At 49.2% G+C, this 26,560-nt stretch overlaps 10 protein-coding genes across 10 annotated transcripts; 4 read left to right on the top strand and 6 right to left on the bottom strand.

The window, feature by feature from the left end:
• The first annotated feature begins 2 nt into the window (after positions 1–2).
• BDV27DRAFT_32966 (COPII subunit SEC24) lies at positions 3–3,498 on the top strand. Its single transcript, XM_032076343.1, has 4 exons — positions 3–218; positions 291–921; positions 984–2,630; positions 2,693–3,498. The coding sequence occupies exons 2-4, from the start codon at positions 403–405 to the stop codon at positions 3,266–3,268; spliced, it is 2,742 nt and encodes a 913-aa protein (XP_031931774.1). The 5' UTR covers positions 3–218; positions 291–402; the 3' UTR covers positions 3,269–3,498.
• A 2,236-nt stretch (positions 3,499–5,734) lies between these two features.
• BDV27DRAFT_121812 (mitogen-activated protein kinase) lies at positions 5,735–7,550 on the top strand. Its single transcript, XM_032065463.1, has 5 exons — positions 5,735–6,121; positions 6,168–6,363; positions 6,418–6,799; positions 6,852–7,199; positions 7,257–7,550. Exons 1-5 carry the CDS (start codon positions 6,012–6,014, stop codon positions 7,283–7,285), a joined length of 1,065 nt encoding a protein of 354 aa, XP_031931773.1. The 5' UTR covers positions 5,735–6,011; the 3' UTR covers positions 7,286–7,550.
• Positions 7,551–8,743, bottom strand: BDV27DRAFT_121809 (uroporphyrinogen-III synthase HEM4). The gene is made up of 2 exons (XM_032065462.1): positions 8,392–8,743; positions 7,551–8,279 (listed from the first exon to the last, which is right to left on the bottom strand). Exons 1-2 carry the CDS (start codon positions 8,675–8,677, stop codon positions 7,642–7,644), a joined length of 924 nt encoding a protein of 307 aa, XP_031931772.1. The 5' UTR covers positions 8,678–8,743; the 3' UTR covers positions 7,551–7,641.
• A 33-nt stretch (positions 8,744–8,776) lies between these two features.
• BDV27DRAFT_32866 (complex I NDUFA9 subunit family protein) lies at positions 8,777–10,642 on the bottom strand. Its single transcript, XM_032076341.1, has 9 exons — positions 10,392–10,642; positions 10,320–10,333; positions 10,193–10,255; positions 10,049–10,143; positions 9,902–9,993; positions 9,710–9,851; positions 9,498–9,656; positions 9,112–9,447; positions 8,777–9,056 (listed from the first exon to the last, which is right to left on the bottom strand). Exons 1-9 carry the CDS (start codon positions 10,535–10,537, stop codon positions 8,958–8,960), a joined length of 1,146 nt encoding a protein of 381 aa, XP_031931771.1. The 5' UTR covers positions 10,538–10,642; the 3' UTR covers positions 8,777–8,957.
• A 473-nt stretch (positions 10,643–11,115) lies between these two features.
• Positions 11,116–12,240, bottom strand: BDV27DRAFT_121806 (class I SAM-dependent methyltransferase). The gene is made up of 3 exons (XM_032065461.1): positions 12,047–12,240; positions 11,826–11,997; positions 11,116–11,751 (listed from the first exon to the last, which is right to left on the bottom strand). The coding sequence occupies exons 1-3, from the start codon at positions 12,082–12,084 to the stop codon at positions 11,230–11,232; spliced, it is 732 nt and encodes a 243-aa protein (XP_031931770.1). The 5' UTR covers positions 12,085–12,240; the 3' UTR covers positions 11,116–11,229.
• Positions 12,241–12,486: 246 nt separating this feature from the next.
• On the top strand, positions 12,487–14,165 carry BDV27DRAFT_32855 (proteasome regulatory particle lid subunit RPN9). The gene is made up of 3 exons (XM_032076340.1): positions 12,487–13,034; positions 13,102–13,337; positions 13,395–14,165. The coding sequence occupies exons 1-3, from the start codon at positions 12,767–12,769 to the stop codon at positions 14,034–14,036; spliced, it is 1,146 nt and encodes a 381-aa protein (XP_031931769.1). The 5' UTR covers positions 12,487–12,766; the 3' UTR covers positions 14,037–14,165.
• BDV27DRAFT_32852 (uncharacterized protein) lies at positions 14,166–14,945 on the top strand. Its single transcript, XM_032076339.1, has one exon. The coding sequence runs from the start codon at positions 14,295–14,297 to the stop codon at positions 14,853–14,855; it is 561 nt and encodes a 186-aa protein (XP_031931768.1). The 5' UTR covers positions 14,166–14,294; the 3' UTR covers positions 14,856–14,945.
• Positions 14,946–15,036: 91 nt separating this feature from the next.
• On the bottom strand, positions 15,037–18,680 carry BDV27DRAFT_141731 (Gaa1-domain-containing protein; the record flags this gene model as incomplete). The annotated part of the gene is made up of 10 exons (XM_032069864.1): positions 15,037–15,516; positions 15,569–16,458; positions 16,510–16,748; positions 16,813–17,107; positions 17,582–17,779; positions 17,836–17,957; positions 18,014–18,079; positions 18,134–18,215; positions 18,279–18,416; positions 18,488–18,680. 10 exons carry the CDS (start codon positions 18,678–18,680, stop codon positions 15,037–15,039), a joined length of 2,703 nt encoding a protein of 900 aa, XP_031931767.1.
• A 914-nt stretch (positions 18,681–19,594) lies between these two features.
• On the bottom strand, positions 19,595–20,623 carry BDV27DRAFT_121802 (dienelactone hydrolase family protein). Its single transcript, XM_032065460.1, has 4 exons — positions 20,606–20,623; positions 20,453–20,550; positions 19,943–20,386; positions 19,595–19,873 (listed from the first exon to the last, which is right to left on the bottom strand). The coding sequence occupies exons 2-4, from the start codon at positions 20,538–20,540 to the stop codon at positions 19,671–19,673; spliced, it is 735 nt and encodes a 244-aa protein (XP_031931766.1). The 5' UTR covers positions 20,541–20,550; positions 20,606–20,623; the 3' UTR covers positions 19,595–19,670.
• An 852-nt stretch (positions 20,624–21,475) lies between these two features.
• BDV27DRAFT_121801 (Ytp1 family protein) lies at positions 21,476–24,014 on the bottom strand. The gene is made up of 4 exons (XM_032065459.1): positions 23,376–24,014; positions 22,665–23,311; positions 21,902–22,603; positions 21,476–21,850 (listed from the first exon to the last, which is right to left on the bottom strand). The coding sequence occupies exons 1-4, from the start codon at positions 23,635–23,637 to the stop codon at positions 21,671–21,673; spliced, it is 1,791 nt and encodes a 596-aa protein (XP_031931765.1). The 5' UTR covers positions 23,638–24,014; the 3' UTR covers positions 21,476–21,670.
• Between the last annotated feature and the right edge of the window lie 2,546 nt (positions 24,015–26,560).

The raw sequence follows: 26,560 nt of genomic DNA, 5'->3' as shown, positions 1-26,560 counted from the left end.
AGGTCGGTTAGCATGCGGGGCTCTGATTGGCCGATCGGGGAGCAGCCGCCGCAAAGGCCACCGTACACCACCATCGTCAGTTCGACGCCGTTGTCGTTCCGCTCCCACAGCTACCCCAACCTTCTCAAGGACACGTCGACTGAACTCGAGTGCGGTGTATTCGTGTGGCCTTGTCATCCTCTCAATTTTTATGGTTGGACCGTTGACGATTTTTGGTTGTTAGTACGCAGATTGCCCTAGATCACTCGTTCCCCTCCTGTTTACGAGTAGTGTGTTGACCGCCAATATAGTGAGCCTGTGACGATTGCGCGACGTTAACATATACTCCGGTTAACCCCTACACAAGTTCACGGAGATAATAATCCACCAGTTACCCACTACGGCATATCGAAATAGCCATTCATGGCCGCACCACAAGGGGGTTACCCTCCCCAGGAAGGGTATGGTCAACCTGCCGGATATGAGTCTCCTTCACAGCAAGCTGCGGGATTAGCCCCTACTCCGGCTCAACATGGAGGTAGAAAGAAACGAGCATATGCCGGTGAAGCCTTCGAGTTTGGATCCGGTGCCAATGCTGGCCTAGGAGGTCAACTACAGGCTGGTGGTGCCTACGGAGGATACGCAGCTCAGCCACAAGCTGCGGGATATCAGCAACCCGTCTACGGGGCGGATCCTGCTCAGATGCAAGCAGCTGCTCAAGGATATGCTGCCCCTGCGGCGCCCGCAGTCGCTCAGATGACCCAACAGTTCGGTGCGATGGGGGTGACCGATCCGCATCTGATGCCACCGCAGCCCGTTCCTCAGGCCGCCCAGGCCCCGCGACCTGTTCTCAACAATCTTTACCCAACAGACCTCCTCACACAACCATTCAATGTCGCGGAACTTGACTATCCTCCACCTCCGATTGTTTTACCTCAAGGAGTATGTACTGGAATTGGAGAAGTGTTAATATCGGTGCTGCCAAGTTACTGACTGTGTATTAGACCAGTGTTTACCCCTCCCCTACTGCAAACTGTCCTCCTAAATATGTCCGGTCAACTCTCAACGCTGTTCCCACCACCCACTCTCTCCTGAAGAAGTCCAAGCTGCCTTTCGCTCTTGTCATCCAGCCATACGGAGCGCTCCATGATTCGGAAGACCCGGTCCCAGTGATCCCAGACCAAGTTATCTCTCGTTGTCGCCGTTGCCGATCCTACATTAATCCCTTCGTGACATTCCTTGATCATGGGCATCGCTGGCGTTGCAACATGTGCAATCTGACAAATGATGTACCCCAGGCCTTTGATTGGGATACAACGCTGCAACGGCCGGCGGATAGGGCATTGCGACCTGACCTGAACCATGCGGTTGTTGAGTTCGTTGCGCCGCAAGAGTACATGGTGCGCCCCCCGCAGCCACTCGTCTACCTTTTCTTGATCGACGTTAGTTATGCATCTGTCACCAACGGTCTCTTGGCTACGAGTGCTCGGTGCATCAAGGAAAGTCTCGAACGGATTCCTAATGCGGACCGCCGGACGCGACTGGGTTTCGTAGCGGTTGACTCCAGCCTCCACTATTTCAGCATCCCGCGCGATGGCTCAGAGAACTCGGACCCAAGGATGCTTGTTGTCAGCGATTTGGACGAGCCATTCCTCCCTATCCCTGGTGACTTGCTAGTAACTTTGAGCGAATGCCGTGAAAACATTGAAACGTTCCTGGATAAATTGCAGGAGATGTTCCAGAACACTCAAAACAATGGCTGTGCTATGGGATCGGCACTGCGTGCTGGTTACAAGTTGATCGCCCCTGTCGGAGGCAAGATGACCGTTCTAAGCTCTTCTCTTCCCAACGTCGGACATGGCGCCCTGACTATGAGAGAGGACAAAAAGGTTCTGGGCACCAGCAAGGAGAGCGGTCTTCTGCAGACCGCAAACAGCTTCTACAAGAGCTTTGCTGTAGAGTGTTCGAAAGCTCAGGTCTCTGTAGATATGTTCCTCTTCTCTTCTCAGTACCAGGATGTGGCGTCTCTCAGCAACCTGCCTAGATATACTGGCGGTCAGACGTACTTCTATCCTGGATGGAACGCTGCACGGGGAGAGGATGCGATCAAGTTCGCCCGGGAATTCTCGGAATACCTCTCGTCTGAGATCGGCCTGGAGGCCGTCCTTCGTGTCCGTGCTACGACCGGTTTGCGCATGAGCACATTTTACGGTAACTTTTTCAATCGCAGTTCCGACCTCTGCGCTTTCCCTGCTTTCCCCCGCGACCAGGCCTACGTTGTTGAAGTGGCCATTGATGAGACAGTTACAAAACCTGTTGTTTGCATGCAGACCGCTGTCCTTCATACTACATGCAATGGTGAGAGGAGAATTCGGGTCTTGACTCTGGCACTTCCCACTACCCAGAGCCTTGCAGATGTTTACGCATCGGCAGACCAGCAGGCGATTGCTACTTACTTTAGCCACAAGGCTGTTGAACGGGCACTCGGAAGTGGCCTGGACCCTGCCCGGGAAGCCCTGCAGGCCAAGGCCGTGGAGCTTCTGGCAACCTACCGAAAGGAGCTCGCTGGTGGAAGTGTGAGCGGTGGAGGCCTACAGTTCCCTGCTAACTTGAGAGGACTCCCTGTTCTTTTCCTCGCACTGATCAAGAATGTAGGAACCTTTATTGCACCCCCTATCCCCTAGCTTTGGCACCGACTAACGTGATGACGTAGCTTGGCCTTCGGAAATCTGCACAAATCCCGACTGATATGCGCTCCGCGGCGCTCTGCTTGCTCTCGACGCTCCCCCTCCCCCTTCTCATCCAATATATCTACCCGAAGATGTACTCTCTGCACGACATGCCGGATAATGCTGGCCTGCCAGATGAGCAAACGGGCGAGATTGTTCTTCCCCCACCGGTGAACTTGTCTTCTGAGCGGGTCGTCCCATACGGTCTCTACCTTATTGACGATGGTCAGACACAGTTCCTCTGGGTGGGACGTGACGCTGTGCCACAACTTATTGTTGATGTCTTTGGCCTGCCAGACAAGTCGCAACTTCGTGTGGGCAAGCAGAACCTCCCTGACCTGGATAATGACATGAACCAGCGCGTGCGGGCGGTCATTGAGAAGAGCCGGGATCACCGGTCGAAGGGCTGCGGCAGTATTGTGGTGCCACACCTGTATGTGGTTAAGGAGGATGGAGAACCCGGTCTCCGACTGTGGGCACAGACAATGCTCGTGGAAGACCGAGCCGACCAGGGCGTCAGTCTTGTGCAATGGATGGGCAACTTGCAGGAAAAGGTTTGACCCCGTTTCCTAGGCTCTCATTCTTTTATTTATCTCCTGTGCCTGTCACCCAAACCTATGACCTGCCAAGTCATTAGGCTGACGAGGATGAACACGCCTACAGGTTGTGCAGTAATGGTAGCTTTCACAAGTTTTGGTAAATTATATGCAAGAGATATCAATATATTCCTCATCTGCCTGGATTCTCTGTATTACTATCTTTTTTTTTATTCTTATTTTTAGTTTAGGTTATTGCTAGCGAGATATTTTAGTCTTCTCCGTATGTCACTGCATAGACCGTTATCTTTACTGTGTTACTCCCTCCTTCGTCTTTTATTGGCAGAGATAAGAAAATAAATAAATATATATAAAAAAAAAATGAAATATAGCATAGAGGAGATCCTGCCACCTGGAACCATTTCAAACTAAAGTATATCCTTCATGCAATGCCCAGAATCTGTCTCATGAAAAAAAGGGTGCATGAGCCCCGAGCGTCTGTCAGGCCGATCATGCACAGTAGACTTTAGATCACAGCTTAGCATGTCGGCTCAGTCGACAAGGCTGGGTGCCGCAGAGCGAATCAGAGGCGAGCATGGGGACGGCGTTGGCGACATGACGAGGGGGAATGCCAAAATATTCGGGAGATTAGACAACAAAAGGAGAGAGGGAGATGCAGTAAACTTGTGACGACTGTGATGATGAGCAGTAGCGCGAGGTGAAGGTTGGCAACGGCACTGCCCCCTCTCCACTAGACCAACACTTGAGACGTGGACTAAACTCCATCAGGAGGCAATTGGCGCTGGTGGCGGGTTACTTGGTGGTGGATGGCATTGAAACACTGGCCGGGATGTAGTAAGTTTTTGGGAAGGGAGACCCATTTAAATCCAGAGGGAAAATTGACCGTCGTTTGGGAGGATGATCCATACAGCTGCTCAACAAACCCTGTCATGGTTTTCGTGATACCATAATTAAAAAGCAAATTAACTTAAGAGGCAGTAGATGAATACCGGACCCTGAGATTGCGCATGCTAATTGGGAAGTAGAAGAGCTTATAGGTAGGGCGTGGCGGGTCCTGTGATTAAGTATCATCTATGTAGGTATCATACAAGTCTTTCGTTGATACAAACGGGTTCTAGAGGTACCTGACTCCGTATGGGTTCCTGATTAGTTTCCCTTCCCCAATACGTGGCTGTTACAGGATTTGTAACCTTATGGGTGATTTTAGTCACTAAGCCCAGCCAGTGTTGACTAGTAGCAACTAGTTGACCCCGTAGTTCAATGTCTTGTCTTTGTACCAGAGACATATTGGATTTAATGGATGTATTAGGTACTACCTAGAAAGTACAGTACCCTATAGTATAGGTCTAGGTTATGGATCACATACTAAATACGTACATTATCCGCCGCCCCTCCCCGTGATCCATCATTTACCCCCCCAAAAAAGTAGAAGAGGTTCTCCATCCTTTTTTCTCGATTCGTATTTCCATTTTTCGGAATTTTTGTCGAGCCAAACAGCACTTAACTTGGTTGCTTCCCCCCCAGCGGAACCAACCTTGTTGTGTGCGTGTCTTTCCTTCTCCTACCTCTCCTTTTAGACCATCCCCCCCGTCTATCATCCCACATCGAGTAAAGAATTGATCCACGGTTCCATCCGATCTAGAAGATCTAGGGAATCGAACACGCTGGTTCTGGATCCTCTCCGTTGCGTCCCTCTTCCAGGGATTTGGTTCTCTGCCTCGTTGTGTACGATCATCAAGAACTGACTGGTACGAATCTCTCTCTATTTTCTCTTGGTCGTCGTCGTCTTCTTCCCCTCCATTCTGCCCCACTCCACTTTTCGCTGATCCGCTCCCCATTATTAACTTCCTACTATTGCTGCGACTATTGCGTTACTGTGATCACTGCTTGGTTCTCCTGTTCTTCCACGGTGCTGCATCTGTCGAAACACCAACTTCCAACGCTTTTTACCCATTATCCAGCTCCAATCTCATTGCCGAGGTCGAAGTATCTCAAACTGATTGCTGAGGCCACGCAGGAGAGAAGGGATAGACAATCCAGGAAGTAAAAATAGACCACAGTCCTGAAACATCAACTTCCGAGACTAAAGAACAAAGACTAATTCCGAGTCATGTACGGATGCTTCCCCGGTGGTGACGGTTGATTCGACACCTCCGATGTGATCAGCTGTGGAATCGTTCGATGGTGGAAAGTTACTAACATGAGCAACTTTAGTACACCGGATCATTCGCTTTAAGCGCCGTTCGCTATCTCTATTAGTCCAGGCTATTTCAATCTCGCATTCGGTGCCGTTTCAGTCATTGTTATATCTGTACCGAACTTCCTGCAACCTTCGACGAATCGTTTGACAGCAGACACAACGCCATACCTACCCCGCATTCAATCAGAACGAATTCCGAAAACTGTTTCTCTATCAGCATCGCCAGGGCGTACGAACTTGCTTAAAGTGTCCCAAAGCATTTATAAAAGGGGAGCCTATCGTCTGAGCGAATGTAAGCGCATTCTCAATAACTACTACCGGGGTTATTATGAACCCGCCATGTTTACTGCTATGTTGTCCGCCGATGATGTACCGGATAGTTTGTGACACAACTACACAATACCTTGTCGCTGGGAGTCGCTGTCAATTTGACTGCCTCACAGTAGTCAATGCAGAAGTGAAGCGCAGTACACATAGCAACCAACCACCACAGCCACAAGTCGTATACATTCCGCTAATACAGTCTAGTTCGGACAGTCCACGAATATGGTGCAGCAACTTCCTCCCCAGGGAGGTTCACGAAAAATCTCCTTCAACGTTTCCGACCAATATGAAATTCAAGATGTCATTGGTGAAGGTGCCTACGGTGTGGTTTGGTAAGTGCCGGCACAAGGAGAGATTGGTATTATGCTGACAGCCCAGCTCTGCCATCCACAAACCATCTGGTCAAAAAGTTGCCATCAAGAAGATTACCCCTTTCGACCACTCGATGTTCTGCTTGCGGACTTTGCGTGAGATGAAGCTGCTTCGCTATTTTAACCATGAGAACATCATCTCTATCCTAGATATCCAAAGACCACGCAACTATGAGAGCTTCAACGAAGTTTATCTAATCCAGGTATTTACACGCAGAAGACTGGATGAGAATCATTAGACACTAATCAGTCCCTAGGAGCTGATGGAGACTGACATGCACCGGGTCATTCGTACCCAAGATCTTTCGGACGATCACTGTCAATATTTCATTTACCAGACCCTACGTGCCCTCAAAGCTATGCACTCAGCAAATGTTCTTCATCGTGATCTGAAACCTTCGAACCTGCTCCTCAACGCAAATTGCGATTTGAAAGTTTGCGATTTTGGCTTGGCCCGTTCAGCTGCCTCCACAGATGATAATTCAGGGTTCATGACAGAATATGTGGCGACCAGATGGTACCGTGCGCCGGAGATCATGTTGACATTCAAGGAATACACCAAAGCCATTGATGTGTGGAGTGTTGGTTGTATCCTCGCCGAGATGCTGAGCGGAAAACCCCTATTCCCCGGAAAGGATTGTACGTCGTTCCTTAACAATCGTTGGAGACAGTCAGCTAACATATCTTTAAGATCATCACCAATTGACTCTTATTTTGGATGTTCTTGGTACACCGACAATGGAGGACTACTATGGAATCAAATCCCGACGGGCTCGGGAATACATCCGGTCTCTCCCTTTCAAAAAGAAGATCCCCTTTAAGGCGCTATTCCCGAAGGCTAACGATTTGGCCCTGGACCTCCTGGAGAGGCTCCTGGCATTCAACCCCGCTAAGCGTATTACTGTGGAGGAAGCTTTGCGTCATCCGTACCTGGAACCGTATCATGACCCCGACGATGAGCCCACGGCACCTCCCATTCCAGAAGGGTTCTTTGACTTCGACAAGAATAAGGATGCCCTTAGCAAGGAGCAGTTGAAGAGTGAGTCAACCTCAATTATACAGACATGCTTCGTTGTTCCTATGCTAACATTCGCAGTGCTAATCTATGAGGAAATCATGCGGTGAGCTTGCGTTGGACAGCTTATCCATCGGGAAAGACGGAATACAGGTCGGGATAAATAGGATGGGATGACCGAACCCATGCACTTAATATCTAGTTGCATAGACGACAAGCCAGGGTAATACACTCGCACATCGACTATGATATTGGCTGAGTCTCATGATTGGCCTTTTTGACACGTTTTTAGGCGTCTGGTGCTTTCACTTATTTAACAGATAAGCCGGTCTTACGCTCGTCAATCTTGAGCTGGAAATACATTATTGCCGAGGTTCTCAGCCAGCGTAAGATTGTTCATCAATCATAACGGGTATATACTACGATACTGGTATAGATACAAACATCGATCACAGGCAACATAGACCTATTGCCCTGTCTTATCCTTCCTCCAGTTCTCCATGAATTCCTCAATGCCCATGCCTACTCCCTCCTGACTCGGTTTCTCAGCACAAACATCCGCCTCAAACCCATACTTATTCTTCAAATGATCCCTCGTCGTAGGCCCAATCGTAGCAACAAACACCCTCCTCTCTCCACCCCCAAGCCCCTTCAACACCCGCACCATAGCATCACACCCCGTCGGCGAAAACACAACCACCCAAACCGCCCTCTCCACCCCACCCCCCAAAAACTCCTCCGAAGCACGAACCGCCTCCGCAAAACTCTCCTCAAACCCCTCCATAACCCCCGTCTCGTAGACCACCAACTCATCAACCCCAATCCGCTGCTCCGGCGACAGCGACCCCGCCGTCAACGTCTTGGGAATGATATCCCTCCGCTGCTCCCCGACAAGGAACAGCAAAGGCGGTTTCGGTTGCGAGTCATACAACGGGCTATAATGGGAGAGGATGAAGTGCGCCAGGTTCTCGCCGTTTCCTGTCTCCTCGCCGAGGATTGTTGCGTGGGGAAGATGATCGTCCCGAATGGAGGTTAGGGATCGGGATGTAGCGGGGCCGACGGTGTAGAGGATCAGAGATTGGGAAGAGGTTTGTTTAGTTGATTCTGTTGTTTTGCGGGAATTAGTTACTGTCTTTTCTTTCTTCCCTTGCAGGTAGAAGAAAACTTTGTTTGAATTGAATGTTCAAGAGGGGTGGTGGTGTGGGTATAAACTCACCATCGATATCGTTGAGGATCGTCGCGAATCCCTCTACGGCCCGCTGGCTTGTGAATATTAGGCCGCCATATTTGCGGCCCGGGCCGGGTTCCAGGGCTCCTGACTGGAAGAGCTGTTTCACGGTGGTTAAGTTTGGGGTGTGGAAGTTGTGTTCGAGGACTGGGATGAAGGTGGGGGTGTAGCTGTGTGCGGAGAAGTATTCTTCGTAGCTGTCCGTCGGGGAGGATTTGGTTTTGAGGAGGAGGATAGGGGTCGAGGAGGTGTTGAAGGTGAACTGAGGTGGCATTTTGTCTTTTCGTTTGTTAAGTCGTTGGTTTTGTTTCTTTTTGGAGGGTGTTGATGTTTAGTGGTGGGTTTAGGAGAGAAGTGCGGAGGCGGGCTTAACAGTGGAGTGGGGTGATTAGTTTAGAATTATTTATTTATGTATGGAGGAACTTTTGAATAACTTTAGATAATGATCTCGGTAGCGCTGTCGAGTTCAATTTTACTGTCACATACAAACTCATTGGCACAAAAGAAAAAGAAACGGATGGATGTCTAGCTTATGTACAGTAAAGAAACACAGACTACTGGTCGTCCAAGACGTGCAGATACTTCTTCTCCTCCTGTCTCTCCCGCTCCGTGGCCGGAGGCAGATCGTAGTACGAAGCGCTACGGTATCCCAACTATGCAACTGTTAGTACACTGTAGAAACCATCGAGACTGCCGTAGAGTGCTTACCAGGTAGTGGAAAGTAAGGGTGGCCAGATCAACAGGCTCAATGCCCAAGTCCTTGAAGGTCTTAGCATTGGGGTCGATCACCTGGTCAATGAACTCCCGCTCAACCTCGTCAGGCGAGATAATGGGCCACCAGAGCAGCTTGTTCAGGTAGTGGGCAACAGGCTTCAAGATCGGCTTGGGAACGTTGATGTGACGGCGGTGCTTGACGATTTCACGGTCAACCAGCTCGGCAATCTCGGCAGTAGAGTAGTTCTTGGGACCGTAAAGTTCGAAAGTCTGACCAGCAGTGGAGTCATCGTGAAGCATACGCTCCAGAGCATTGCCAACATCGGGGGCCTATTTGAATCAGCATCGTATCCAATGCAAACGGATCAGATGTAGCTTACGTGAACGGGCCAGTAGCGCTCCTGCATGTGGTTGGAGGTAAGGAGGTTGGTGACCTTAGCAAGCTTGTGGAGAAGGTTATCCTCGAAACCGAACATAGGAGCAGGGCGGACAATGGTGGTCTCGGGGTAAATGGAACGGGCAATTTCCTCTCCCCAGGCCTATACAGGTCAGCTTAGCATAATATTGACATGTTGTGGCTTGAAAAACGGACCTTAGTGGCGAAGAACTCGGAAGGAGAGTCTCTGCTGGCGTTGTAGGAAGAGACGTGGATGTATCGGTCAACATCATACTTGGCGACAGCCTCAACGATGCGCTCGATGCCGTCGACGTGCACGTCGGTATAGGAAAAGTTCCTGCATATCATAAGTAGCTGTTCAATCCACTCTATTGGGTTATCACTGACTTAGTAGGATATTGGCGACCGACAAGGTTGTAAACAATATCGGAATGACGGACACTCTCCTCGATCGACTGGGTGTTGCGCAGGTCATATTCCTACCACAGATTAGTCGAGATGACCACCGCTGAAGATCGATTGCGGGTACTGTACCAGGAAGTTGACCCTTCCGAGATCACCGGTGGGCTTCAGATGTCTCTTGGTCATCTCCTCACGGTAGGGAACAACGACCGTGCATCCCTGCGAAGCTAGACGCCGTCAGCTTCCATACGTCCTGCGAGCCAGCCGTTGACCTACCGAGCCTGTTGACAATGTAACGACCGAGGAAACCAGTAGCACCGAAGACAGTGGCGGTGTGGCCTAGAACACAATTCCAGTTAAATCTTCTGAGGGCAATGCGACGATCGGAAAAAGGGCCAAGTACCTCCAAGAGACGACCTGTAAGAGTGTCAATTAGCCACCATCCACCTATATAGCTTCAACACAATGGACTTACCGTCCACCCTGGACCTTCAAGATCGGCTTTCCGGTTCTAGTGATCGCGACATCTTGGAGATTCCGGCGCTGCACTTGTTGGACCTTGGGGGCGGGGGCAAATGCCCTCGAGCCCAAGGCGGAATTGACGGCCCGGCACTTCTGCATGGTCTCTCTTCAGCTCTGAATCAAGATGAGACCACCGAATTGCGTCCGGATCGGTGTTTCGTGGGGCAGTAAAAAGCGAATGGGGAGAGCAACGCTCAGCAGGCGATCTCGTGCTTGATGCTGAACTTGTCGATTGTCGTGCTGGAGAACGCAAACTGCCGGCACGGGACCTATGCACTAGTCCCGATTCGGACAGCACATTGAACTACCTCTGACACGTTACCCCTTCACTTTTCAGCCCTTCCACTTGCCATTTGCAAATTTCAATCAGTCAATGGTATGTCCGACGTAGAAACAAGCCATGTCACTTGACACTGCCAGACAAGCTGTCTGTCCTCGCCTTCAGAAGGCGTGCAACTGCAAACCTGCCTCAATTGTGTCTGACTATTCCTGAAATATGATTGGATGCTGTTCCCCGGGCCATCACTACTACAGCACATCATCTAACGTCCGCAACTCAACATTCTTTTCATATTTGTCCCAGAACTATTGATGCAGTAACAACCGAAGGTTTTACTAAAAATTTGCACAGCTTACTATATTTGTCTGAGTATACAGTCTACGGTGACAATCGATTTTTTATGTCCAAGTCTATTTTCATATGTAGAGCTCAGAACCTAACATATAGTGCTATTCATGTCTCATTACCTTACATAGTCAAGTATTATACTAATCCCCCTAAAGATCGGAATTTACTGGCGCTGGCCCCGGGCAATGAAGATAGTCTTGGAGAATGTCTTTCCGTCTCTTTCAATAACCAGCGGTTCTTCAATGACTTGATAGTCGAACCCCATTCCAAGCCCTGCATTTTCATAAAGCTTGCGCATATCCTCCAAGGTAAAGCCATGAGTCTTGATTGTGTGCGCGGTTTCATGGTGGGGGTTGTGCATTTCATGGGCATTATGGTCATGCTTGCCATGTGGAAGTACGTCGATTATCAGACACACACCACCCTTCTTCAGTCGTTCTCCGAGACGCTTCATGGCCAGATCCGGCTTTTCGAAATGGTGGAGGGCCATGCTGACAAACGCAACATCGAAATCGGAATACTCTGGCCCTGAGAGCTCCTCTGGCATGGGTTCGGCCAGAAGGTCACCCTTACGGCCAATCATTTTGTCCTCAAAACCGGCCTCACGAGCGCTAGCGTTGTACTCGTCGACCATGCCGTCCGCGACGTCTATGCCAACGATTTTGGTGGCGAATGGCGCCAATGCCTTTATAATACATTAGCTCGTCTTACACGACTACGGTCTGTAACGGCATAGACCAGCGGGGACAATAGACTGACCGTAGATATAACGCCAGGGCCACATGCATATTCCAACACCTTGATCTCCTTGCCTTGCCCGGCTTCGGTGTCAGCCCAAACGTCACTACCCCAAAGGCGCTTTTCCTGAGCCACGCGGTATAGCAATTTTGTGCCCTTTTCGAACCGGGTTTTGTATGTTTTGGACATGTTGCTATGTATTGTGAGCCACGACTCTTAAGTGTAAGGAAAGAAGACCTTACTCCCAGACCTGTCTGTTCTTTTCGGTGAACTCGGACATGGCTATTGAGGTGAATATCAATGATTCTTCTCTAGATAAAGTGGTATGCTGAAGCTGTCTTTGATACTGATCAATAGAATTCAATGAGTTGAGAGATGGAGATTGAAGAACAGAGGAGAAAGGAACAGAGGCAAACACGACATATTTATGTTGACCAGTGGATCTCTAGAAGGAAACTCCAACAAGGTTCGTGGTCTCTTGTTGGTCTCTGTATGGCCCTTTCGGAGACATATCGGATACTTCTATACCGCTAAACCGCGGCGCTCCAGTAGTAAGCGACGCTGGGAGAGTTCTATGAATAGTTCAACCAATGAAAGTTATGTTTTCAGGCATTATGAGTCAAACTACGTATGTCTAGAATTGTATACCGTGAAAAAGTGGAACATGGGCGAACCTGTACCTCTATCACATAGTACTATGCAATAAATGTATCCTTGTACCTGAGGGCTTACCTTCCATGTCATGTGCTCGGGCGGCGCAAAGACACCGCCTTTGAGTGAGCTTCGCTCCACTTCTCCATCCACTCTCCCATCGTCATCAGCTGCTGCTACCTTATTCATTGTCTTACAGCCTTGTTCCCACGCCTGCTCTACCTTAACTGACAGCGCCAAGCTCTGGTATTTGCTAGCAATCCACCATCTGATTCACACGACTCCGTTTCACAGCCCCTACTCTCCCCGCGATGGAGAACCAGAAGATCTCCGACTTCCTGGCGGACCAGCTGCAGCAAGCTCCAGAACAATGCCAGGCCTACTTCCTCACCTTCGAAGACTACTGGGAGCGGAAATTATGGCACCAGCTTACCGACTCCTTAATTGAATTCTTTCGCCTTCCAGAGAGCGCCCCTCAACGGTTACCGATATTCAAGACCTTCGTGCTTAGCTTCGCCGACAAGATCAACCAGCTGAAATTCGTCTCGTTGGGGTTAATGGCATCGACAGAATGTGCAGGTATGCCTTGAATTTGTTTCGCATTGCCTGAAACTCTAGATAGTGGTACTAAATCATTACCCACCAGATGACAAAGAACGCCTCTCTTTCCTCACATCCCTCGCCGACAAGGTGAACAAGCCTGACACACAAGAAGCCTACATCTATGCCCTTGCGGACGTCGCCAATGTCAAGCAACGGCTCAACGACTTGGATGGAGCACAGAAAGACCTGGAAACGTGTCAGAAGGTGCTGGATAACTTCGACTCGGTCGAGACGGTTGTCCACGCCTCCTTCTATAAAGTCAACGCTGACTATTACCATGTATGTGCCACGTAGAAGTCGGATTTACCGCCAAATAGACTAACAGAGCATATCTAGAAAAAACAAGAATTCGCCTCATTCTATAAGAACGCCCTCCTCTACCTCGCCTGTATCAACCTAGAGGATATCAGCGAATCCGAGCGCGTCTCTCGCGCGTACAATCTCAGTGTCGCCGCCCTCGTCTCTGACTCTATCTACAACTTTGGTGAACTACTCCTCCATCCAATTTTGGACTCCCTCACCGAGACCCCCCACAGCTGGCTCCGCGACCTTCTCTTCGCCTTCAACCGCGGCGATCTCACTGCCTATGACGTCCTGGCCGGTAACATCTCCAAGAACCAGCTTCTAGAACAACATCGTTTCTTCCTCTACCAGAAGATCTCCCTCTCAGCCCTCACGGAGATGGTCTTCCGCAGACCCCCGCATGACCGGAACCTGACTTTCGAGGCCATCTCCTCCGAGACGAAGGTGAAGCCCGAGGAGATCGAACATTTGATCATGAAGGCTTTGTCTTTGGGTCTGCTGAAGGGCGCCATCGACCAGGTGGCTGGAGTCGCGCAGATCAACTGGGTGCAGCCAAAGGTTCTGGACATGACCCAGATTGAAGGCATGCGGAATAGACTGAAGGACTGGGACGCAGGCGTCAACCAATTGGGTCACTGGATCGAGGGTGTTGGCAAGGATGTGTGGGCTGCATGAGCTATATTCGATTGTCGTTCCTCATCATATTCTGAACGTAAATGGGCACTACAAGAGTAGCACTTGGGGTTATATGTACGAATGAATATTAGACGTGACACCCATAATTAAGACGTATGAAATCATGCAGAATTTTCACCTCCGACTTCCTCACCTCCACACAATCTCTATCTTCAACCATACATCTAACATCCCCAAAACAAAGCAAACCCACCACAACCCAGCCCAAACAGAACCAACACTTAAAACAAAAAAACAATGGAAGAGGGCCCAGAAACCACCCTCCAAAGACTCACCACCCAACTAACGACCACCCCGCAAGCCTTCCCAACATGCTGCCTCTCACTCTCCACACCCCTCCTCGAAACCTTGGCAACCCTTCTCCCCAAGAAACCAAACTACACTCTCTCAATCGGCAGCGGCAGCGGCCTCCTCGAAGCCCTCCTAACCCACAACTACCCAACCCTCCAAATCGAAGGCGTCGACGTAAACCCCACCGTAAACCGCTACATCGCCGAACACGACATGCACGTTGTCACGGGCACCTGGGATCTCCTGTCCTGGCGCGTGCCCGGCGCAAAGGCGTGGATGTTTGTCTATCCGCGGGAGCCGAAGTTGGTGGAGAGGTATATTGAGACGTTTGGGGAGGGGGGTGTGGTGGAGGTGATTTTGTGGTTGGGGCCTAGGGCGGATTGGGGGGATTATGTGGGGTGTTTTGAGGGAAGGGGGTTTGGGGTAGAGAGGGTTGTTGGTGTTGAGGCGGGGTTGGAGGGGTTTGAGATGTTGGCGATTGTTAGACGGGTTAGTTCTTCTGGTTAGGTTTGTTTCTTTTATTGGGGGGTTCTTTTTCTTTTTCTCTTTGATTATGTGTGTGTGGGGTGGGGGTTGTTGTTTGAATGTTTCTTTGGTACGGTGGATGATATAGAGATTTAATTTACCGTATTTGTTTCTTGTCTGGTTTATATAGAGTCGACCTTATGGTAAATCAATTGGACCTTCTTCAAAACAGGGAGAATCCCAATAGGGCGCATCCAATCATCCAGGCTGGCCACCAGACACACCATACAACTACCTGTGTCCACATCCCCCAGACGTCCCATCCAAACGCAGCTTGCGTTAGAATGGTCTCCACTGATACTCCGGTATACCAACAGCCCCCGAGGAGGACGACGGGGGGCGAGAGAAGATTTAGGAGCACGAGTCCGATGAAGGCGAGTGCGTACCGGATAGGTGCACTGGTGGTAGGGCTGATGCGGTTGACGAAGCTGAGGGGAGTGCAGAGCAAGCCGATCATGAATGAGAGGGAGAAGTTCAGAGTAGCCAGAGTGGAAAGGAAGAGACCAAGGAGGAGGAGGGAGAAGGATTTCATAAGGAGGTATTGCTGGGGTTTGGGGGTGAAGCCTTGGGTAAGCAAGACTGCGAGGAGTAGCGGAAGGACGAGATCGGCGACAATGACGGTGTAGGTTGCGGTTGTGAAGTACTGGTTTTTGTCAGATAATATAGGACTGTGATGATGTAAAGGTGAGACTGACCTTGTGGGAAAGATTGTTGAAGATGAAGAGAGGGGCAAGGCCCAATAGATGTAGGCCGACGACAAAGCTGAGTGGAAGCGCCAGCTGTCGTTCGATGATGCTGTTGGCGTCACCGTTTTGTTCCACATTTGTCGCCTTCGGTTTGCCCTTGTCCTGGGAGCTTGCTGCTTGTTCTTTTTTCTCATCCTGGGAAGCATCTGTCTTGACTGAAGGCTTAGGCTTAGAGCCCATGTAGTAGCCAGTCCGTAACCACAGGGCAATGGCCATGATTGTGAAGTTGCCAGCGATCAGCATCGCGCTGGGTAGATACGTGCCGATACTGACAAACCGGTTGGTCTGCATAAGCAGATAAAAGAAGAAACTCTGATGCAAATGTTCCAGGAGGTTATTCAAGCTGCGACACAGACTTTCCACAGTTCGGCCCAGGGCCATTTCATCCTGCCAGCCATCTCCTTTCGTTTGCAGTGTGATAGCATCAATATGGTACGGCATGAAGCTACTGTGCGCTCCAGTGGCGTACCCGAAACCCTGCTTAGCCATGCCCCTCAGAATAGTTTGTAAACGCGCTTCGTAGCTATCATCGTGGTCCCACATCTCCTGCAAATTGGCACCGATGCCCATTTGACCACCAGCAATTGACACGGCAGTATTGATCAAATCCAGGTTCGGCAATTGGCCATTAACACCGTCGTAGACAATATGTAACGATTCAAACCGATGATCAAAGGGGTATTCCACCACAAGACCTCCCTGCAATGCACCACTCTTCAACGGCAGCGGCTGAACAGATGGCGGTTGCATGTCATGGTATGCATCGATCCACGCTTGCGTCCCAGATTTGCTGTCAGGCGTGATCAGGAATATGATGTCTTTCGACCACAGAGACCATCCTGGAAACAATCAGCTATGGCCCTTATAAGGCAAAAACAAAAGCAACCCACGTTTAAAGTATCTTGCCAGTGTCAGTGCGAGGGTAACGCCATTCAGGTTCAGTTCTCCATCGGCTGTCTTCCAAGCCGTAACCAGTACGATCGCCTCCGTCGCATCGCCCCGCGGCGCCTGAATGATGGCATAGACGTTCTGTCCCTGATGCGTGATCCCCGCGGAAGTGTATTCATATTTCTGCGTCGCGACTTTCAAGCCGGAAGCTCTGAGAACCGACTGTATCTTATCCGAGATCCTAGTAGAGAGCTCAATTTAGCACAAAGAGTAAGTGGACGTCATAAGCAGGACTGTAAACATACTCCGGCGTCAATTCAATATCATTCCTTTCCGGACCCTCCCCTGGAGCTCCATTGGGTAGAAGCCCCTCTAGCTCCTTTCGGTATCCGCGAAAGATGTTCTGATCACTACCAGAAAAGTAGGCATGGACCTGGCCGGGAAGAAGCGCGTTCTCGGAGATGTACGTTCGACGGGAGTAGTCGTTGAGGGGGAGGAGGAGAAGCCAGACGACTCCAGCGAGGACGCATAGAAACGAGAGGACGTGCGGTAAATGCACGAAAAGGAAATGGGGATTACTCCGCAATTTGCGGATTGCAGCTGTCATTGGTCTTCAATTAGCTTGGTTTACTCTAAGCTGTCCTTTGCAATGGTAGAATCCGGGGTAAGCCAAATAGAGGAGGGAGGAGGATGTTGGTGGAAGTGGGGGCTAGCTGATGCAGCTTAACTGGCACGCTGCAAGCATGCAGCGACTTACATTTTAACGCCATCGAATCAAGACATTCGGGGAGTTGGTCGCATTACTAGTAGCAGTAGTATCCGCGGAGTTTCAAAGGCACTGGGAGTCCACTCCGCAGCACCTTAATTTATTTACGTCGGCCGCTAAAGACCATCTGCACAACTCTCTCAAAGTCCATGTCGAAAAACAACGCTAATGCATTTTATGAGCCAAAAAAAATTCCCCCCCACAAGACTACTATAACAGATGATTATTATAATACTTAAATATGCACAAGAATTGTAATATAGGAGTCCGACACGGTGTTAACAGTCAACGGTCTCAAGGGCCAAGACGCTGCGACGATCCCAAGTAGCTCATAGGAGTCCCTCTCTCGCCCATTGTATTGGTTGTGGGGAGTACACCATATCGGCCATACGTCTTTTGGTCGACAGAGACATAGTGTGGTAACCGACCCAACAGGTTCAGTTTTCCTTCGATCCATCTCAGGATCTTCTCGGGAGGGACGAACACCTTGAGGTACCCAAGGCCGACTAATGTAGAAGGATTAGTATAATAACTATCGTAAGACCAGGAAGGCAATACTCACACAAATAGCCGATGAGAATAGCGCACAAATGGCCAAGGAAGCTCGTGTTAGACATAAGGATCGAAACAACTATGCACGCAAACAAGGGTGATGTCCAGGTAGGGATCTTGTAATTCCCAAGACTAGGCTTATATTAGCGAATCGTGACACGTATTGGCTTTCGCATCTGGGGATATACCTAAAGTACGGGTGAGACTTGAAGGTCTTGATAGCTTCGGTGCCAAATAGGAGGAATACCCAAACGCTTGAAGCTCTATTAGCCCTGTCTACTCGTAAGATCGAAGGATATAACACCCACCTTGCGCCAACTACGGCGGTGTTTCTATGCAAAAGGAATTTCTCGATCAGGAGGTAGAGGCCGGCAGGGAATGTAGAAAGCGCTACATCGACAGTCAACGTTAGCACACCTGGTCCCAATGTCCAGCAGTCAGAATATGACCTACGCCCCAAGAACAGAGCCACAGCAGTCAACGTGCCATGCTCGGCTTCAAAGCGCTCGACCAATGGCGTAAGCGCCACCAAGTTCAAAAAAGCATGGAAGAAGCCATTGTGAATGAATGGATAGGTATTGAGCCGATACACTATGATAGCGTCAGAACCACACATGGGCTTAACCCTCTCTTTCAGGAGTAAGGCACACAAGGGTACATACTGCTGCCGAAACCAATCTCATCCGGCGCCAACGAACCCCATTGTACCACACTCCATACTGTTTGTAACTCAAGAAGCCAAAAGACGATAATTGCCAGCACCACAAGTCGTGTAAAAAGAGGCAAACGAAGAAGATACGACCGTACCCTCGCAGGGTTAAAAGGGAGAGGTGGTAACGCGGCGGGTGTAGCCATATTGATTTCACAACAGAGGTTCAACCCAATGAATGTAGTGTTTCGCAGGTAGCGTAGTTGGCTGCGTCGGGAATGCGCGCAAAACTTAGGTAACAAGTGTCAGAGGCAATCCACCAAAGTTCAAGGTCGGAGTAGGCCGGATTCGCTGATCGAACGCTGCGGTCGAGGACAGTGGGAAGCCCTGAATGTAAAAGTGTAATGGTAATTCGTAGATCTTGTCAAATGCAGGAGTACAGAGTAATCAGGTATCGTGGGTAATTTGTAACGATGTCACCACAGGGGCAACAACACAGATAGCAGGCGCTAGAATACACACGACAGAGAGATTGAAGACTTGACAAGCCCCAGTCGAAAAAAAAACAGATGCGAGCGAGGAAACAAGGTCTAATCGGCAGGAAAGCTAGAAACTTCAATGACAAGGACAAAGAGCGAGCAACGAAACCGCGCAGCTTCTTGCGCTCCCTTCTCTCGACAATCTCACTTATTCCACCTGTTCTTCCGGCGGCTCTTTTGTCGGCGCGGATCCCCCAGGATCACGTGCTTGGGCAAGGCTGATCAGCATGGTGCCTAAGGCGTATATTTACATAGAATTAATTGTAGATCTTGACTCTTTCTATTCTGCAGAAGCCGCAAGTATTTGGCCTGCTCTACACATATCTCACATAGCCTTCCTGGAAGCCAAGTTTATGGAGTGAACAACAACCTTATCGATCCGCTACTAATAATAGAACCATCGACCATAGCTATAAATTTAGTGAAGAACCAAAAAAGCATTGGATCCCCTTGGCTTGTCAAATGTAGCACTGGTAGTCTTTCTTGCCTCGAAAGTGCATGTGGATTATTTAATTAGTGAAGTTTACAAGATGTTCATGACAGAGCTAGGTATTTCGAGACATGCGTATATTCAAAGTATACCATTCTTCAAATCAATTCGTTAGCATGAAGTCGATATATACAAAAAGCTAGTTATTAACAATCTATGCTTTTAGTTCACAGGTACTGTCTAAACCAGTTGACAGCCTGACAGAAAGCTTGCTCCTTAGCGAACTTGAAGTGCTTGTTGCTCAGGTCCGCGCGGACAGCGAAACCGTGGGAAACACCGCTGAACAGGTTGATTTGCCAGTGCTGGCCAGTCTTTTTCAGAGTCTCCTCAGACTCGTGGCGGAGTTGGGTAGTGAAGATCTGATCGATTTCTATTATTGAGGAGTAAGTTAGTACTGGAGAGCTATGTGTATCAACAGCCCTAGACGGATTTAACTTACCGGAAGCGGCGATGGACAGAGGACCGGTGATAGCACCGAGTTCCTCGTGGGTGACGAAGGAAGGGTGGGCGTTGAAACCAACGTCGATCTTGCCCTCCTTCATGTGGCGGCAGACATACTTGGCACCGAAGCAGTATCCAACACCGGCAACACGCTTAGCGCCCAATTCCTCGCGGACGTACTTGACGGTTGACTCGACGACGGGGTCGACATGGCTAGGTTGGTGGTTGGGGAGCCAGGCAGGGAGGTCAGCCTTTCCAGATTCCATGTCACTGACCTTGATGGCGTCTCCCTGGAAAAGGTCGGGGATAACACAAGTGTATCCATTGGCGGCGAACTCGTCAGCGAGGAGCTGGGCGTTGACATAGATACCGAAGATATCGCTCAGGAAGATGACAACCTTCTCGGTGCTCTTGTTCTGCGGGTAGACAATGTAGGTGTCGACTGTGAAAAGTTGATTAGATCCTGCGCATCCGTGAATTTAGGAGGTATGGCTGCAGGATAACTTACCGCCGTTGACGTTCTTGATCTCACCAACTGGGTTGCCTTCATGCTTGAAGCCAGTGGCGCAGCAAGGTCCAGGGGGGTTAGAAGCCATTTTGGAATTTCTGAAGTCGGTGAATCAGATGATGGTTAACCAAAAGCTTTTGGGGAATTCCTTACTATGCAGGCGAAATGTATAAAAGTTGCGAAATTACGGGGTGAAGAAGCTCCGAGGGAACACCGCAGCCCCTCTTTAAATAATACTCATTTTCCAGTTCCCCTCCACTCCCCCACTTTCCCATCAGCATTATTAATACTACGGTATGTACATAAGTTGCATTCTCCCAGTCGTTACTCCAACTTCAGCATGCTAGATGTCAACTGGAGGCCGAAAAGTAGTCCACACCGTGTTATTGAGCTATGATTTAAAATTTCACCGAGACCCGCAGTATATTGAAAGCACGAAGCATGTACCTGTCCAGTACGTACAACCCTGCCAAGCGCTGTCACTACTAGTAACCGCCACCATAATGGAAATCTGCCGACCGCCCGGCAAGTAGAGCGGGAACCAACGCCGAGTGTCGTCTGGGCTAAGCTTTTCTTGCTCGGCGTTTACTTCTAACTCCGACCCAAGGCGGCCACTCAGATTGTCCTGCTGCTGTATGAGATGGGATGCAGCGGTCCTTCTAGACCTACTCCACTACTAGTATTAAGAAGCTACAAGTATGTATTATGGTTCATAGAGCCGGGTATCAACCCACGTGCAGATATAAGTAACTCGTAATTCTCAGGCCATTAAGACCATTATAAACAATGCAATGTATATTAGAATCCAACCAGTCATTAGTCTCCACCACATTAACAATCAGGGATATCATTCATTAACATAAGGGCACGTCAAAAATCATAGAACAAAGCTCTGGTGTCAGTGGTATATGCCCGTCACTCGTAAACTTGAGCTCTGACACCAGGCCAAAAACAAATAGTTTAGGGGGTATATCGCTGCAATAATCAAGACAAGGCTGTTCGATGTCTCTTTTGCCTTTTCCCTTTTTTTTTTTTTTCTTTTCTTTTCTTTTCTTGTTCTCATTTCTCTTTTTTCTCAATGCCTTGGTTTTCCATAGGGCGACGAGCAAACCATCTAGGTAGAGAGTCTTATCCGGCATGTCCCGTGTGAAGGGCACGCACCTCCACCCATAAAGCGACACGGCGAGGCGTGCCCTTCAACCCAGGAAATTTTTCTACTCAGGCCGGAAATTGGAAAGGAGGAAGCTGAGGACGAGTTTCCTTCTTGGCCGCCCAGGCCTTGATGGCAATAGCCATGATCTCGCAAGCCATGATGAAGGCGGTCACTCCCATACCAACGGTGAAGATAAACATCGCATCGAGCTCGTAGAACTCGATGGCATCGACCACATTCCGGGTCTAAGAACAGTTAGCATGACTCAATACTTTCATCAGTCAGGTAACACCTACACTCAACATGAAAATCAAGCCACCGGAGATCAAACAGAAAGCGGCAACAATCTCAGTGGGGGGACGGGAAGGTAGATAAGAGGTTGGTGGTTTGAGATACATGATGACATAGGTCATACATCTAGCGAACGAGAAGCCAACCAACATGTTACCCCACTGCTTGTGTACCATAGTGGAAACCATGCTGGATTGGTGGTGGGATCCCATCATGCTACCCAAAAGAAGAATCACAAGGGCAGGCATTGGGTTGAGAGAAACGCCTTGAGTGTCGGGAATCTGCCAAGCCGTATCGGATGGGCCATGCCTGCGAAGGTTCGAGGGGTATTGCAGGACAGTGCTGTTCAACCAGCTCTTGACGCGCTTAGATTCAAAAAGCATACCACACAAACCGCCACCAAAGAACATGATAGAGATGGACACATGCTCGAGATCTGTCGCAGACCATTTGCCTCCCCAACTGGTGAGGTGCTCGAGGAACATGTTGCTGGCTCCGTAGAGGAAGATCACAAAAGACTCGGTAAATTCACCGGTAGGGATCTTGGCCTTCCACTTGCCAACAATGTCGCGCGAGGGCTTGACATTCCAAGCCCATCCGAGATCTGCCCAGCAGCCCATGAATCGTCCCAGGGTCAACAAACCATACCAAAAGAAGATGCCTCCCTTGATGAAATGTGCGAGACCGTTGAAGATTTCTCTTCCCCTCTGTAGTGTCAGTTATTTATTAGCAATGCCCACATAGCAACTGATGCGCACAACTCCTTACCATGATACCACCATAAGTTACGGCACCGGTAGCGATAGCGATGAAACCGAAAGGCAAGATGATTCTGTCAATCACCAAATAGATAGTGGTGAGTATCCGAAGGGCGCGACTAGAGACCATACGGGGCACACGGCTCGCGAGAAAGCGGTTCACAAAGGTGCTGCGCAGCCAACCACGGCTCTGAGCGGGTTGTTCCGGGAATTGGGCCTCGGGCTTGTCAAATGTATCATATTCCTCCGAGGGGGATGCGCAAGTTGACGAACTAGGGCGACTGTGGAGGGAAGCGGAATTGACCTCTGTCTCCTGGCCGCTCTCTCTAGACCAACGATACTCATGGTGAATTCCGGTCGGATGCGTCGGGGTTTCGGCCATCTCGTCCGTAGAAACAGGAAGAAATGCAGCACGCTCGTACGAAGTCGCATCGGACTCGCCTCTGCCAGCATAGGCAAAAATGAGCGACATGATGACCTGCGCGCTAATGACCCATGTCGCGATCCACCCGATCTTGTGATGAGCATTGTTCTCGTATAGATCAGGGGTTTGACTGTTGTAAATGATTCCCAGAAGCAAGCCCAACGCGTTGAAAACCAGGAAAAGTAATTGCGACGGAAGTGCAAATCGAGAACGTGCAATGCTAAACATAACAGCTACGGACCTGTCAGTCGTGGCTGAAAATAAATGGAAAATAGAAAACAGGACTCGAATTCTTACCAACGGGGAGGATGAAGCACCAGGCAAGAACCATCAGGCCTATGTGAGCGATGATTGTGCTCGAATGCTTTCCATAAGCAAAATAGCTCATGGGCGAGTCGTCGCTCGTATCGGCATGCGATTCGGGCTGCGCCTGGGTGCTGTTCATGTCCATACCCATGTCCATATTCATTGCGTGGTCATCTCCATGCGGGATAGCACTGGCAAGGGAAACAAATAGAGAAGCAGCCGCGATCGCGGCTTGAGAAGTTTTCTGCCACATGGTTGCGAAATCTGTAGTATTAGATTATAAAGCGAACACCAAGGCGAGGACAGCTGAATGCGAATCTTGTCGCAAAGCGGATGGCCCGGAAACCCCCGATCTCGATCCCTAGAGCTCCGGAAATTTTGGTTTTATAGGTAAAGAGCTGTGTAGACACTGGGCGCGACCAGCAATAGATACTTTGTATGATTCGATTTAATGGCGGGTGGTGCGCCAGCTCGTGAAGGCGCAAGCACACACTAGAGGGGAATATAGGGCTGAACTATGGAGGACTGGGAGAGGTGGAACAGAAGGGAGAATGCAGCAGGATTATATGGAATCCAACCAGACCACCGTGAGCCATAGAAGCGGGTACCACAGGACCGTGTCAATCTTTTTAATTCTTATTCATGATCTAGTATTGCCTGTCTCTCTGGAGCTTTCGCGGTTCTTTCGGAGCGGGCGGGGATAAGGTGCAGCGAGGCCGACAGGGCCGTGGAAACAAGAAAAGTCTCTGATTGATTGAAGCTCCCCAAAGCTCCGTGTGCCGAAAGTGGAGTTTTTGGGAACACGCTTCACGCTAGGCGCCGAGCTAACAAGGACATGGATGTCCGATGTTCTCATTTTTTGTGGTGTCAAGTTTGTAATAATAATCTTCCCGGTGTTTGGTGATACTATTATGATTTTGCTGATACACTCCATTCCGGTTTGATTTTGCTGCCTAGATGAAGCGGTACATACCGTCATCTCTAGGATCTGAATCTATCGTCATCATGACTTGCCTCCCAGTGGTTTGGAACCGTTGGTGTCATAGTAGACAAAGTAGGTTAGGTTGATAGCAATTAAAGTCTGGACCTCTAAAAAAAAAATAAATAAATAAAAAAAGGAAAGAAAATGGAAATACGGATGTAAATTACAGAACTATACAACCTAGAAGATCATCAAGGTTTGGTTTTTGTATTTTGTAGGCCCTTCACGGAAATCAGATGCGCTGATGGACAATTTCCCATACGTATTTTGTTGGAAGCGGCCAAGGATTAAGGATGTACGGAGTAATAGCAGACGCGACGTACTCCGTAATGATTGGGAGGGAAAAAAAAAAAAAGGAAAGAAAAGGAAAAAGAGGCGCTTGGCATGGCTCTCTCGGATGCTCGGAGCTACCGGCTTCCTCCCACTGTGCCGTAAAAAGAAAAGGAAAAAAAATGACCTCATCCCAAGGTACCGGCTGGTTAGCGCCTAGCCTAGAGCCCGTAGCCTATGGGTTAGGCACTACTACTCGGGTGTCTATCTAGACAACCATGCGAAACATAGTCTTACACAATATTATAATTTATAAGAAATAAACTGTCAACAAAGAACAAGAAACCAACAAATGGACTCGATAACATATGTGCAACTAAGCTAAAAAGCAGTGAAATACCTGTATAATTACCGAGTCAGAATGTCGTTATTGTTCAACAGCAATAACATAAACAATCCTAGCGTTGGACCAGTCGCCTGACAATGATTGTTGTGACCTTGTCTCCCGGGATTTTCTTTGTTTTCAACTTAATTTTTTTTTCTTACTTTTTACTTACATCTCTCATGTCAGGCAGCTGGTATGTCGTATAAACAAGCTGATCCCGAAAGGACAAGGCTGAGAACATACCACAAGCGACCTGGCGTAACGCTGTTCGTTAATCTTTGTGGCCCCCAATGATGTGCGGTGAGGCAGTGAAAACAATACAGTAAACGATCCTATCTAAAATATCATCAGTCACCGCCGTTGCCTTCTAATGATCAAATAACATGCAAGCTAACATAAGCGCGACAATGCACCTTTCTTGCATACAGGGCTTTGTGGGGGTGCCCTAAAGATGGGGAAAGACATGCTATTAGGGAAAGACATATCACTACCCCGAAGTAAGTATAATTTACACCTACCCGCGTATTTCTTTTCTCTCAAACAACAGCACAGATGACCATGCGTTTCCCAAATTTATGCAATCTCATATTTTTACCAAGCTTAATGGTTGAACTCTCTTTGTACACGACGATCAGACCGACAACCAGTCAGATCGCTAGACTAGGTACTCAAAGCAAAACAAGGGCCGAGACTTGTATACCCCTCTTCTGCATGAAGATCAATCAACATACCATTATCACAACGTGCCCCTCGCGTACTCCTACATAATAGAAGGTGTCACTTCTCACAACCGGCAACTTAGCCGGAGCATACTTGTTATCGGTCCAGCTGAGAGGCACTTCACAATGCTTCCGTATCGGAGGATTATACTTAGTTTCGGTAGAGCCTTATGGGCTGATCTCACAGCCAACTATCCATGGTGGTGTAGTATGACGCTCTAATGCAGGCAGTCTCATTAACCCACCGCTGTTCTCATTTTCTATAACAGGCACCGTACAGAAACTCCAAGGAGGATAGGCTTTTTAAGTTGGTTGTCAGTGAGGGGCTGAGGGCTCTAGGTAATGACGGGACGTTGTTCCTGTTAGGTATAATTGAAGAATCCTATAATCCTCGCTGCCTATGTAGCAGATCGTATTTCTATCTCGCGCAAGGTAGCCAAGGACACCACAGATGTGACGGCCAACAAATGAGATGGTGAGGGCTGGAGTACACAACCACAAGGCGGTACGGAGGACGGAAGTACTAGTAAGCATTCCGTACAAAGGATTACAATCAAGCGTCGATCTTTCACCAGTGCAGGTGCGGTCATCAATACATTCATTCTTCGGATGGGAATGGTGATCCACCAAGTCACTAAGTGGGTCTCGCACGTTGACATGGACGGGCTCATTAATCATTTCCTGCCCTGTGACCGTGTATTCTCATCTGACAACCCAACCGACGATCCTGTCTTGGCTGGCTGGCTGGTTTTTGGTTGGAACGGATCAAGTACTCACCTGCATCCGCGGTCTTCCGTATGAACCCCGAACAGCGAAAAAA

This window comes from Aspergillus caelatus, assembly GCF_009193585.1.
Source record: "Aspergillus caelatus strain CBS 763.97 unplaced genomic scaffold BDV27scaffold_19, whole genome shotgun sequence".
Lineage (NCBI taxonomy): Eukaryota > Fungi > Ascomycota > Eurotiomycetes > Eurotiales > Aspergillaceae > Aspergillus > Aspergillus caelatus.
This window is presented reverse-complemented; position numbering and strand designations above follow the sequence as displayed.

Bases quoted from the DNA above. Each gene is read 5' to 3' on its own strand.
- BDV27DRAFT_32966 (XM_032076343.1), top strand. From the start codon at position 403: ATGGCCGCACCACAAGGGGGTTACCCTCCCCAGGAAGGGTATGGTCAA. The intron at 922-983 runs GTATGTACTGGA...ACTGTGTATTAG, and splicing joins CGATTGTTTTACCTCAAGGA to ACCAGTGTTTACCCCTCCCC. The intron at 2,631-2,692 runs GTAGGAACCTTT...GTGATGACGTAG, and splicing joins TCCTCGCACTGATCAAGAAT to CTTGGCCTTCGGAAATCTGC.
- BDV27DRAFT_121812 (XM_032065463.1), top strand. From the start codon at position 6,012: ATGGTGCAGCAACTTCCTCCCCAGGGAGGTTCACGAAAAATCTCCTTC. The intron at 6,800-6,851 runs GTACGTCGTTCC...CATATCTTTAAG, and splicing joins CCTATTCCCCGGAAAGGATT to ATCATCACCAATTGACTCTT. The intron at 7,200-7,256 runs GTGAGTCAACCT...TAACATTCGCAG, and splicing joins TAGCAAGGAGCAGTTGAAGA to TGCTAATCTATGAGGAAATC.
- BDV27DRAFT_121809 (XM_032065462.1), bottom strand. From the start codon at position 8,677: ATGCCACCTCAGTTCACCTTCAACACCTCCTCGACCCCTATCCTCCTC. The intron at 8,280-8,391 runs GTGAGTTTATAC...GCAAAACAACAG, and splicing joins GATCCTCAACGATATCGATG to AATCAACTAAACAAACCTCT.
- BDV27DRAFT_32866 (XM_032076341.1), bottom strand. From the start codon at position 10,537: ATGCAGAAGTGCCGGGCCGTCAATTCCGCCTTGGGCTCGAGGGCATTT. The intron at 9,994-10,048 runs GTACAGTACCCG...AATCTGTGGTAG, and splicing joins TCGGAAGGGTCAACTTCCTG to GAATATGACCTGCGCAACAC. The intron at 9,448-9,497 runs GTAAGCTACATC...TGATTCAAATAG, and splicing joins AGCGCTACTGGCCCGTTCAC to GCCCCCGATGTTGGCAATGC.
- BDV27DRAFT_121806 (XM_032065461.1), bottom strand. From the start codon at position 12,084: ATGTCCGAGTTCACCGAAAAGAACAGACAGGTCTGGGA. The intron at 11,998-12,046 runs GTAAGGTCTTCT...CACAATACATAG, and splicing joins AAGAACAGACAGGTCTGGGA to CAACATGTCCAAAACATACA. The intron at 11,752-11,825 runs GTCAGTCTATTG...TGTATTATAAAG, and splicing joins GCCCTGGCGTTATATCTACG to GCATTGGCGCCATTCGCCAC.
- BDV27DRAFT_32855 (XM_032076340.1), top strand. From the start codon at position 12,767: ATGGAGAACCAGAAGATCTCCGACTTCCTGGCGGACCAGCTGCAGCAA. The intron at 13,035-13,101 runs GTATGCCTTGAA...ATTACCCACCAG, and splicing joins GGCATCGACAGAATGTGCAG to ATGACAAAGAACGCCTCTCT. The intron at 13,338-13,394 runs GTATGTGCCACG...GAGCATATCTAG, and splicing joins TCAACGCTGACTATTACCAT to AAAAAACAAGAATTCGCCTC.
- BDV27DRAFT_32852 (XM_032076339.1), top strand. From the start codon at position 14,295: ATGGAAGAGGGCCCAGAAACCACCCTCCAAAGACTCACCACCCAACTA.
- BDV27DRAFT_121802 (XM_032065460.1), bottom strand. From the start codon at position 20,540: ATGGCTTCTAACCCCCCTGGACCTTGCTGCGCCACTGGCTTCAAGCAT. The intron at 20,387-20,452 runs GTAAGTTATCCT...AACTTTTCACAG, and splicing joins GATCAAGAACGTCAACGGCG to TCGACACCTACATTGTCTAC. The intron at 19,874-19,942 runs GTAAGTTAAATC...CCTCAATAATAG, and splicing joins TCTGTCCATCGCCGCTTCCG to AAATCGATCAGATCTTCACT.
- BDV27DRAFT_121801 (XM_032065459.1), bottom strand. From the start codon at position 23,637: ATGTGGCAGAAAACTTCTCAAGCCGCGATCGCGGCTGCTTCTCTATTT. The intron at 22,604-22,664 runs GTAAGGAGTTGT...CTGACACTACAG, and splicing joins TAACTTATGGTGGTATCATG to AGGGGAAGAGAAATCTTCAA. The intron at 21,851-21,901 runs GTAGGTGTTACC...AACTGTTCTTAG, and splicing joins GCTTGATTTTCATGTTGAGT to ACCCGGAATGTGGTCGATGC.